Raw genomic sequence first — 10,347 nt, forward strand, 5'->3', positions numbered from 1 at the left:
GGGATGCCTTGAATAAACTTGACATTTAATGTTGATATGGCAGAGCTACTTATCCAGTTTAAAATGCCGGATTCAGAAAGGCCAGCAGTTGAAAAATGGTGTGACCCCCTTATAGAAGATAATAGTTGACATTAAAGTTAATAATTGGGCTGAAAGGGATGGGCATTGCAAGGGAAAAAACATACCTTCAAACCACATTTGTAGGTGTTTTTTTTTAAGATCTATTTATTTTTGCATGCATAATAGAGAGAGCGAGCAAGCGAGAGCGAGCATGTGCACGAGTAGGAGAAGGGACAGAGGGAGAAGCTTGACTCCATACTGAGCAAGGAGCCTGATACAGGGCTCGATCCCATGGCCCTGGGATCACGACCTGAGCAGAAGGCAGATGCTTAACTCACTGAGCCATCCACGTGCCCATGATTTTTATTTTTTAAAACAGGGAGCCCATGGCCAAAATAGATGAGGGAGCACCAGCACCATTGAGTGGAGGAGCTGCCCGACTCAGATTTTTCTCCATGAAGAGGACAGTATCACAGCAATCATTTGATGGCGTTTCATTGGATAACAGTGGTCCTGAAGACCGGATTTCCGTGGACAGTGATGGCAGTGATAGCTTTGTTACGCTCTTGGAGTCTGGTAGGTGGCAGCAGCCAGGTGAAATTGAAGTCCAAAAAGGGTTCTTTCTGCTGCCTGTGTACCAGCAGGATATGGAAGGAACTGAGATTTGATAAAACAGATATTTTCTTTTTTTAAAAAGATTTTTATTTATTTGTTTGTTATATAGAGAGAGATCACAAGTAGGCAGAGAGGCAGGCAGAGGTGGGGGTGGGGGAAGCAGACTCCCTGCTGAGCATAGAGCCCGATGTGGGGCTCGATCCCAGGACCCTGAGATCATGACTGAGCCAAAGGCAGAGGCTTAACCAACTGAGCCACGCACGTGCCCTAGTATTTGTCCTTTTATGGCTGGCTTGTTTCACTTAACATAATGGCCTTCAGGTTCATTCACTCCATAGCATGTGTCAGAATTTTCTTCTTTTTTAAGGCTAATATCCTATTGTATGTTTATAGCACATTTTGTTAATCCGTTCATCTCTGTGGATACTTGGGTTGCATCCATTTACAGATTTTTTTTTTAAATGTGACCAAATACCACTGTCCTATTTTCAAAAATTAGCAATTCGTTAAATTCATCAAATATATAGTTTTCAAATTCCCAATAGCCTCATAAGTGTCATAGTGATTTTCTTTTTTCATGGTTTTTGGAGATTGAATTTAAACAGAATTTTTTGACTTTCAAACTCATTTGGTTTTTCTTATACAGAGTCTGGCCCAGAATCTCTTCCACCAGGACCTCTTCCAAATGTCTTGGACAGTGCTGGTGCCCAGGGGAGCCCTGCTGTGGATAGTTACGGCCAGGGGTCACCAGAGGCCAACAGTTTGGTCTCACCCAGTGGGGAAGACCTCAGCCTTCACCCGGTCAGCTGCTCTCCTTTCTTCTCCGCAGAGGGTTGGCTGTAGGCTAGAAGCTTGCAAAGCACTCAGCTAAGAGAGTAATCCTTTTACAGGTCTCCGTTCTGGTCCTGAAGGTGAATGAGGTGTCTCTGGGGATTGAGGTACGAGGTGAGGACCTGGCTGTAGCCCTACAGGCAGAGGAACTGAGCCTCCAACAGCTGGGCACCGTGGGACTCTGGCAGTTCCTGCATGGACAGTGCTCAGGTGAGGATGCTGGGATTTATCTGGGGCAGCTGTAGCTTCTTGCTCCTGTCACTGGGCCCTGACCGTAGCTGTCCTAGTGCCAAGCCCATGGTCCTTCTCTCCTGGAGCCATTAGGAGGAAGAACTCCAGTGAAGCCTCCTTGCAGGGAACCTCCCAGAACTCCTTCTGGGGCTTTGCCTTCAGTAGGCTATTCGCCATCTTCACTTCCCAGGTGCTCCTTAAGCTTATTCAGTAGGCCACTGTCCTCTTCATTTGCGTAGCTGCTGACATCCAACTATATCTGATCAGGGAACTTCTGTCATTCACATTCAATCCTTTGGTATTTGTGCTTTAGAAGATGACAGGAAAAACCTGGGCTTATGGTGCATTCTTCATTTTAAAATTATTTTTTAAAACATTGAGTAGATACTAAGGAATACTTACAAAATATATATAAGATATAAAATAATAAAAATACAATGAACCCATGTACACCACTGCCTAGTTTAATAAACAGAATAGTACCATTAACTTTCAACTCCCCTTTGAAGTCTCCTGAATCTTTTTCTGCCTTTCAGGAGAGAATCACTCTCCTGAATTTTTTCTTTCTGTTACTTTACTTTATAACTCTTCTACATGTTTATATTATCTAGCTTTGCAGGTTTTAGAGTTTTTCTAAATGGGATTATAGTTTGTATTCTTTCATGACTGGCTTCTTTCTTTGATATTCTTCAAATTCTTCTAGGTTATTGAATTAGCGATGATTCATTTTCATTACTATATTACATTCTGTTATATAAATATACTGTTTTTTGCTTTTTAAAAACAACTTTAGGCATAATTTGCATTTATGAAATTGACTTATTGTAAGTATACAATTTGATAAATTTTAGCAAGTTTACAGAGTTGTGCAGCCATTACCATCACCCCTAAAATATCCCTTGTACCCAGTATTCTATTTATTTCTCTATTCTGAACAGACATTTGGGTTGTTTATGGGTTTTGTTTGCTATTTCATATAGGATTGCTTTGAACATTTTTTTTTTTTTTAGATTTATTTATTTATTTGTCAGAGAGATAGAGGGAAAGAGAGAGCATGAGCAGGGGAGTGGCAGGCAGAGGGAGAAGCAGACTCCCCACTGAGCAGGGAGGTCGATACGAGACTCGATCCCAGGACCCTGGGATCATCACCTGAGCCGAAGGCAGATGCTTAACTGTCTGAGCCACCCAGGCGCCCTGCCTTGAACATTCTTCTTTTTTTTTTTTAAGATTTTATTTACTTGACAGAGAGAGAGAGATCACAAGTGGGCAGAGAGGCAGGCAGAGAGGAGAGGAAGCAGGCTCCCTGCGGAGCAGAGAGCCCAAAGCGGGGCTCGATCCCAGGAACCTGGGATCATGACCTGAGCTGAAGGCAGAGGCCTTAACCCACTGAGCCACCCAGGTGCCCCTTGCCTTGAACGTTCTTGTACATGGCTCCTGGTGTGTATGTTAGAGAGTTTCTCGAGGGTTCTCTTCTCTTCTTGAGGATATACTTTCCAGGGCACTAGGGTAGGTATAACTTCAACTTTACTAGATAATGCCAGTTTGTTTTCTAAAGTACCTGAGCCATTATGCAGTTATATCACTATATGAGTTGTGTTCGCTTTGGCAGCACATATACTAAAATATAACTATATGAGCTATTTCCTGTCCTTGCCCACAACTGTGATAGTTCTTTATGGAATTTTGGGGAGATTAGCATGGATCCTTTGGGTGGCTTTTATCAGAGAGAAATGAGAACACCAAGACTTGGAGAAAGGAGGAGATACTCAAATTTATCAGAGTTGAGGGTCCTGTGTTTTAAGAGCTTTCCCTTGGCCTTTAACCCGGTATCTCAGATTTATAGCAAGGCCAGTGTGATTTTGATCCTTGACTTCCCTTCCACCATGAGAGACATGATAGCAAAGTAGCCAAGCCCAGTCTTTGCAGTCAGTCATTGTTGCCTATATTTGAGTTCTGTCCTTGCTACTTACAAGTTGTGTAACTTTGGGCAAGTTATTTTTTGTGCCTTAGTTCCTTCATCTCTGAAATGGGAATGATGATAATACTTTTGGCATACAGTTGTTATGAATATTAAATATATGTAAAGTGCTTAGAATAGTCCCTGACTGTAATTAATGTTTTCTTTTTGTCTCTCCTATCAAAGATATAAGCTTTCAGGAATCCTCAGCTTTGAAGACTGACCACATCAGGCCAGCTGTAGGCCTTCGCTTTGAGGCGGGGCCTGGTGCCGCTGTTCATTCCCCACTGGCCACACAAAATGGCTTCCTGCATTTCTTGCTTCGAGGCTGTGACCTTGAGCTGTTCACTTCGGTGCTCAATGGCCTAGGGCCCTTCTTGGAAGATGAGGAGATCCCAGTGGTGGTTCCCATGAAGATTGAGCTCCTGCACTCCAGGATCACCTTAAAGGTGAGAAGAGCTTTTGAGTTTTACCCTAGACTTTGCCGGGCAAGGAATTCTGGCAGTGATAGCTGTTCACGTCTTCCCTTGTCGTGGTCCAAAGTGGCAAGAATCAAGTGAGGAAATGCATATTAGCATTCTTAGTGTAGGGTGTAGTAATACATAAATGTGTGTTGTATCAAAATTTTCTGGATTTAGGTGAGGAGACCTTGTCTCTGCCATGCAGTGTGACTATGTGTAAATAAGCCCATTAGGTTATCTGGTCCTCAGTCTGACCATCTCTAGAATGGGAGAGACTCAGTTCTGCTTCTCTACCCTGCAAGAATGTCTGGATACATCATGGCATAAAACTGCTTCAAGCTGAATGGGAGGAGCCTGGGTTGTTACCTGAATTTTCCTGAGCTGGTTGGGGGCATCGTGTGGTTTCCCTCTTTCCTGCAGGATGATATCCCTCCCATCTATCCAACATCTCCAGGCCCTGTCCCCATCACTCTGGCCATGGAGCATGTTGTGCTGAAGCGGAGTGATGATGGTGTGTTTCACATAGGCGGTGAGTTGGGCTCGTCAGCCTCCTGGCTTCTCTGCCTTTTTCCTCCTAGAAGTGGGGAGGTGATAACTAGGAATTGTTTGTATGTTGGCAGCAGTTTGTCATTTAGAACCTTAACTTTTCCCCAGCTCCTGCTCAAGACAGACCATCAGCTGAAGTACCTAAAAGTGAGAAGAGGCAGTCTGCCAAAGAACAGATGTTTCTGGTGCCCACAGAAGAAGCTTTTGGACAGCTGGTAAGGACCTAACTGAGCAGTACCTTTCCCACAGACTCTTAGTGGCTCTAATTACAGAAGCTGGTAAAACTCCAAGGGCTGCAAAGGTTGTCTGTGCTGTGTACAGCTAAGTAGTTTGGGCTCCTGTCACCTAGTAGCGACTTCTGGAAGGGGATAGAAGTCGGGAACTGTAGGTGAATGGTTGCTGATCATACATTTTGCCTGTTGCTGTCCTTATAACTGATGAACTTGAAGACAGGCTTAGGTTTTTAGAAAGATCTGGTTGTGTTCTCTTGATCACTAACCAAATTCGTGGATTTTTCTGCTTGAATTCTGACTCCTTGTTCCCTAACCAGATGTTTTTGCAAGGCTTATTATCGTATTTATTAATTGTCAATTTCTTATTGTTCCCCAGGTGAAAGAATTGCCTACCCTACAAAAGGAACTTAGAGAAACTAAACAAGCATTGGCCGATGCCAACCAAGAGAAAGACAGACTACTGCAGGAGATTAGGAAGTATAACCCCCTCTTTGAGCTCTGATAGCAGTGGCTCAGCCATCTGTGCCAAGGAGAGAGGAAATCACCAGCAATAGCACCAACTACGACAGAAGGCACCGTCCAGCATTGAAGAAGTCTGCTAAAGGATGCCAGAGGGACTGGGGTGTACTCAGCTCACTCCTTGGGGTGTTCTCTCTACTAGCTCTTCTGACTTGGGTGGAAGACAGGGCAAAGTATGACCACGTTCTAGAAAATTGGGGGCAACTTTGCATGTGGCTCAGACATGTCTTGCCTATACGAGGCCTTTCGGCTCTCTGCACACCAGGTGGAATCTTGTTGCCATTATAGGGCCATTTTACCACTTAGTTTCATGGTAGAGACATTTGCTTCCTCTACAGGCTGTGCGAATAGGAGAAAGTACCCACCTCCTCAGTCACCACAGAGCCACCAAAGATTCTACATCCCAGAGCTTTCTGTAGGAGACTTGAAAAGTCCTTGGCCTGGGCTTTGGGCATGGTAGTAGATTGCAACAGGAAATAGCCAGTAGGGCAGAGCTAGGAGAGGCACAAGAGTGAGGGAGACCTGGATGCTGCCTTTTTTTTGGAAAGGGAGCCAAGCTCATACCATCTTGGCTGATACTACAATCAGATTTTTCAGGGTTAAGGTTCTTTTCTATTACACTTTGGTCATTGTGATGCTGGGGTAGAAAGTAAACAATAGCAGTGGCTCCATTGTGTCATCTTTCCCTTCTATAACATAATTTATTTGAAATTTAAATCAAGAAAAAATACTGAGCTAGGCTGAAGGTACAATGTGGTAAGAATTGCTAGGGGAGCTTGTGCTGAGCCCACGGTTGCCTGCCTGTCTTCCACAGCTGCATCTCAGAAGTGATTCCTCTGTCTCCCCGGGTTCCCCGGCACAGCTGCTCTCCCAGCTCTGGGACTTTCTACCAGCACTCTCCTTTGCACTTGGTGGTTTGGGAGCTGAAAATGTGTTTTGAACTGTAATGTAAGCATCTCAACTTGTTGCCTCTCATACCCCTCTATCACTGTGGCTTTTTAAAATCATGTAATTTTGACTTAAGTAAAAACAAAAACAAAACAAAACAAAACAAAAACCCCTTCAGCCTAGCTAGGCTTTCCCCTTGCCCCTTGTTAGAGTGATTCCCCTCCCTCTTTCTTTCTTACCTAATTCTTCCCCAGCATTCTACCCTCATTGCTCTGTAATATACTTCAGGCTGTGTTGATTGGACAGAAGTTCATCAGCTAACTCACCTTGAATTGGCAAGATGGTAAAATTAGTGATGTAGTGGTATCACTGAAATCCTAATCACACATGACCTATTGGAGGAAAGAGAAATGTTTTCCTTTATGGACTTGCATATTCTAGTTTTTTTGAGGATAAAAAGAAACATGCATTCAAGAAACAACAAGATATAATTTGTTCAGAATTCTAAAGAATTTTTATTAAGGTTTTTCACTTAAAGCAACTTTAAAAACACCAGTTAATATGAGATATGGGAATATTTTTTCATTCCTAGGAAACAACTTGGAGACTTAAGAATAAATGTCTTTTTGGAGATAATGCTAACAGGGGAAGTTTCCTGGAGGTGGATGCTTGGTTTAACCTTACTTAAGGTTTTTATAAATTACCCGAAAGTAGGATATTATAATGCAGTCAAATGTCACTACTTTCAGGTAATGACAGGTAAGCCAGAAGGGATTTAAAAAAACAAAGCAAACCACAGAAGGCCCACAAGCCAGGCTGTGACAACTCAAGAAAATGACAGGTGAGGTTCAGTCTAGACAAGTGTAAAGTAATAGAAGAATCAGCAACCAGCAAGGCAGCAAGCTCTGTTAGAACTCAGCAAAGTAACCTCACCATTGCTGAGGGGAAGGAGGGGTCAGTGTGCTGGTCTGGCTCAAATGTCCCACCTGCATCATCAGGAAGGACTCATGGAGACAATGAAGAAAACAGGACCTTATAGGAAACCATTTTACTGGCTCAAATTCTCTGTGCATTTCCAGTCACCTTTAGTCTCCAGAATATATGATGAAGAGATGAAAGGTCCAGAGAATAGCAAAAATTATTGGGGGTTGGAGATACTCCCACATGAGGATACAGGTTTAAAATGCCAGCTCCAGCTCTGGAAAGGTAAACGCTGAGGGTAGTGTGAGATGGGATATCCAGTCAAGGGGAAGGTTGTGTTCTCCTGCCATACCCTAGCTCTGGAGCTCAGCCTCAGAGTGGTAAGGACAAGAAAGCACTTCTCCCAGCAAATCAGAAACTTCAGGAGCTCACTGACCAAGAAGTGATGCTGGCAGAGGCTATGTATGGGTGGCAAAGGTTTAAGAGGAATCCTTATATGATGGCCTTGCAATGGAATTACGGAAAACTAGGGCTATTTGGTGAGACACAACTCAAGAGAGTAACTGTGTGTCCCTCCACAGACTCCCCCCTTAGTGCTCCTTTGGAAGGCATAATGTTGAACAAAATGAAATCACTAGACCTCTCAACTATGGCCTTTCTAATGTTGTTACAGGAGGCCTTGAGGAGGGAGATAAGTAGCCGGAAAATAGAATCATTCAAACTTTGACTCATCTGAATTGGTTTAAAATCACATTCTGATTCTCTTTCCCTCCCCTCCTGCTCCCCACCCCTACCCCCACCACCCCCACCATATCCCTCTGGTATCCCTCCGTGCAGAGAAAATGCCTCGTGAGCCTTGCTTGATAGAATATCACTGTAAGCTTGTGCTTGCTGGTAGGCAATAAAAACAAATCTGGCAAACATTCAGGCTAACCCCTTTAATGGCCAGAGTTCATTCAGGTTTCTAGGCTCTCTGGAGTTCTTGTCCAGGTGACAGATGGAGCCCTAGAATTTCTGACTCTCCTATGTGGCATCCTTGGCTATTGTTATCTTGAAATCCTCCTGCAGGAAATGTGGTGTAGGGGTCATCATCCCAGGAAATTTTAGTTCACAATCATCTTGTATAACTTCATACTCCTGTTGATTGGGGGAAAGACTTGCATAATGAAGAAACGTGAACTGGTTGGTAGTTCTCAGGATAAATGTAAAGAAAAAAAAAAGGAAGGAAAATAGTGCTTGGACTGCTTACGATTTCTGCCTTGGAGCTCTAAGACTCTGTGAACAAGAAATACCTCAAGAAAATGTCTGGAGTGATAGCACCACTATCCTTCAAAGACCTCAGCTGCTGCACATAGCCATTTCAGCTGTGAAGCATTTACAACTTTGTACCATCTATGATTGTCGAGATTTCCTGTTTACATGGATGTACTGGAGATCGGCTTTAGTGCATATGGACTGGTTTAAATTCTGAGCTGAGCTGCAGGGACGTTTATTGATCTCAAATTTGTGTTTAACTCGCTGGAATAATTCACCTCACTTCTTTGACTTAAGACTGAAGGAATGGGTTCTATTCTTGTGACGGCTGCTTTTGCTGCTTTCTGTAATCTAACCCTCATTTTGCCATGGTCCTCAAACTTTATATACCCTTTTCATGGTTCTGAAAGAACAGTTTCTGTATATGGAATGGATAAGGGATAAACACTACCCTACAACACCCCAGAATTTAAATGCTTCCTTTGAACCCATTTAACATGAGTTTCCCCTTATTCTAGTTCAGGGGGGTAATGGAAAGCAGGTAGTTTCAAGTATTGCCATAGTGATAATGGAATTTACCATTCTAAACCTTTGCACTAAGGGTTTGTTTTTTCTCATTTAACACTTGTCTGAACTTCTAAAATCAGTTATAGTAACATCACAAAACAGTGGAAACAAATGAATATTGCTGCAATTCTAGTAGAAAGACGTTTGGTTGAAAACTATGAAAGCTGTCCTGACCTAGTGATTTACCATAGTCATTAGTGTTTCAAGAGAGGCTGGTGTGATGTACCATCCTTCCAGAGACTACAGCCCTCATCTAGATCATCTCCCACCTTCTACCAGAGTAGGAATGTTCCCATTCACCTCTGACGGGTACGGATGGTAGCTGTTGTTGAGTGGGGATTTTTTCCCCCATCTCTAACAACAGACACAAGGAGAAACATTCTCGGAGAACCTTAAACTGTGAGGCTTTGCTAAATGGCTAGATTTGTGATGTACTTTCTCCCTCATTGCTTGTAAGTTTTACCCTTTTCCAATATCTCAAACTGCAATAGGTATAGTTCCTGTAATTGTTTAAAAAAATTTCTGTTAGAGCCGAGGGACTATCTGCCCCCACCTCCTCCCCACCGCCCCTCCCACCGTTTATTATCCAGTCAAGATTTAGCTTGAGTCTTACAGCATTTCTTTCTGGGATGCCCCACTGAAGTGTCTTCTTCACTGGCTAAATATATGTTTAAAGCCATGGGTTTTAATGTAAGATACTAAAAGTCAGATCTGTTGAACTTTGTGAGTCCAAGCTGTTTCCCCTCCATCAGGGTGCTGAACAGAACTGACATCTTTTAAGACATGCTCAGGAAAGCTTCAAAAGAGAACAGCTTCAAAACTCTTCTCCATATGACACTGAATGACCGGGGAAAGAATTCTGGGGATTGCCAATTATATACGGTAGCCTTATTACTGCTAATCACTGTCAATAAAAGGTCACTCCATTCCCCTCTTTTTGAGGACAACAATGAGAATGTGTCTGATGAACTGGAATACTGGTCAGTGTTGAGAAATTTTAATGTTACATTATCTAATCAAACCTTGAGTGTACTGGTTCTGTGAACCACCTGAAAAAAGCAAATTAAACTTACTAAACGCTGGTTGTGGTCTGTTCATAGGAACCTGAAATATATGGGCTTTTACATTATTGTTAAGTGGTTTAAGTACTCTTTTATGAGATAAAATTTTAATGATTCTAATAGAAAATGGGAAGGGCTCAAATTTTCAAAAAAAGCCAAGGCCAGTTCTATTCTGACACCAGAGAAGAATGATGAACTACTCC

At 42.8% G+C, this 10,347-nt stretch overlaps 1 protein-coding gene across 2 annotated transcripts in view; it reads left to right on the top strand.

The window, feature by feature from the left end:
- Positions 1 to 10,165, top strand: part of UHRF1BP1 (UHRF1 binding protein 1) — a 66,500-nt gene extending 56,335 nt beyond the window's left edge. For both annotated transcript variants that reach the window (XM_045074730.1, XM_045074731.1), the window contains 7 exons: positions 440 to 636; positions 1,322 to 1,476; positions 1,566 to 1,716; positions 3,881 to 4,143; positions 4,576 to 4,684; positions 4,810 to 4,916; positions 5,311 to 10,165. In XM_045074730.1, coding sequence (XP_044930665.1) covers positions 440 to 636; positions 1,322 to 1,476; positions 1,566 to 1,716; positions 3,881 to 4,143; positions 4,576 to 4,684; positions 4,810 to 4,916; positions 5,311 to 5,436 — 1,108 coding nt within the window. In that variant the 3' untranslated portion in view covers positions 5,437 to 10,165. The remainder of the gene's footprint in view (positions 1 to 439; positions 637 to 1,321; positions 1,477 to 1,565; positions 1,717 to 3,880; positions 4,144 to 4,575; positions 4,685 to 4,809; positions 4,917 to 5,310) is intronic.
- The last annotated feature ends 182 nt before the right edge of the window (positions 10,166 to 10,347 follow it).

This window comes from Mustela putorius, unplaced genomic scaffold (genome assembly GCF_011764305.1).
Source record: "Mustela putorius furo isolate JIRA1106 unplaced genomic scaffold, ASM1176430v1.1 tig00000135_pilon_pilon_pilon, whole genome shotgun sequence".
NCBI lineage: Eukaryota > Metazoa > Chordata > Mammalia > Carnivora > Mustelidae > Mustela > Mustela putorius.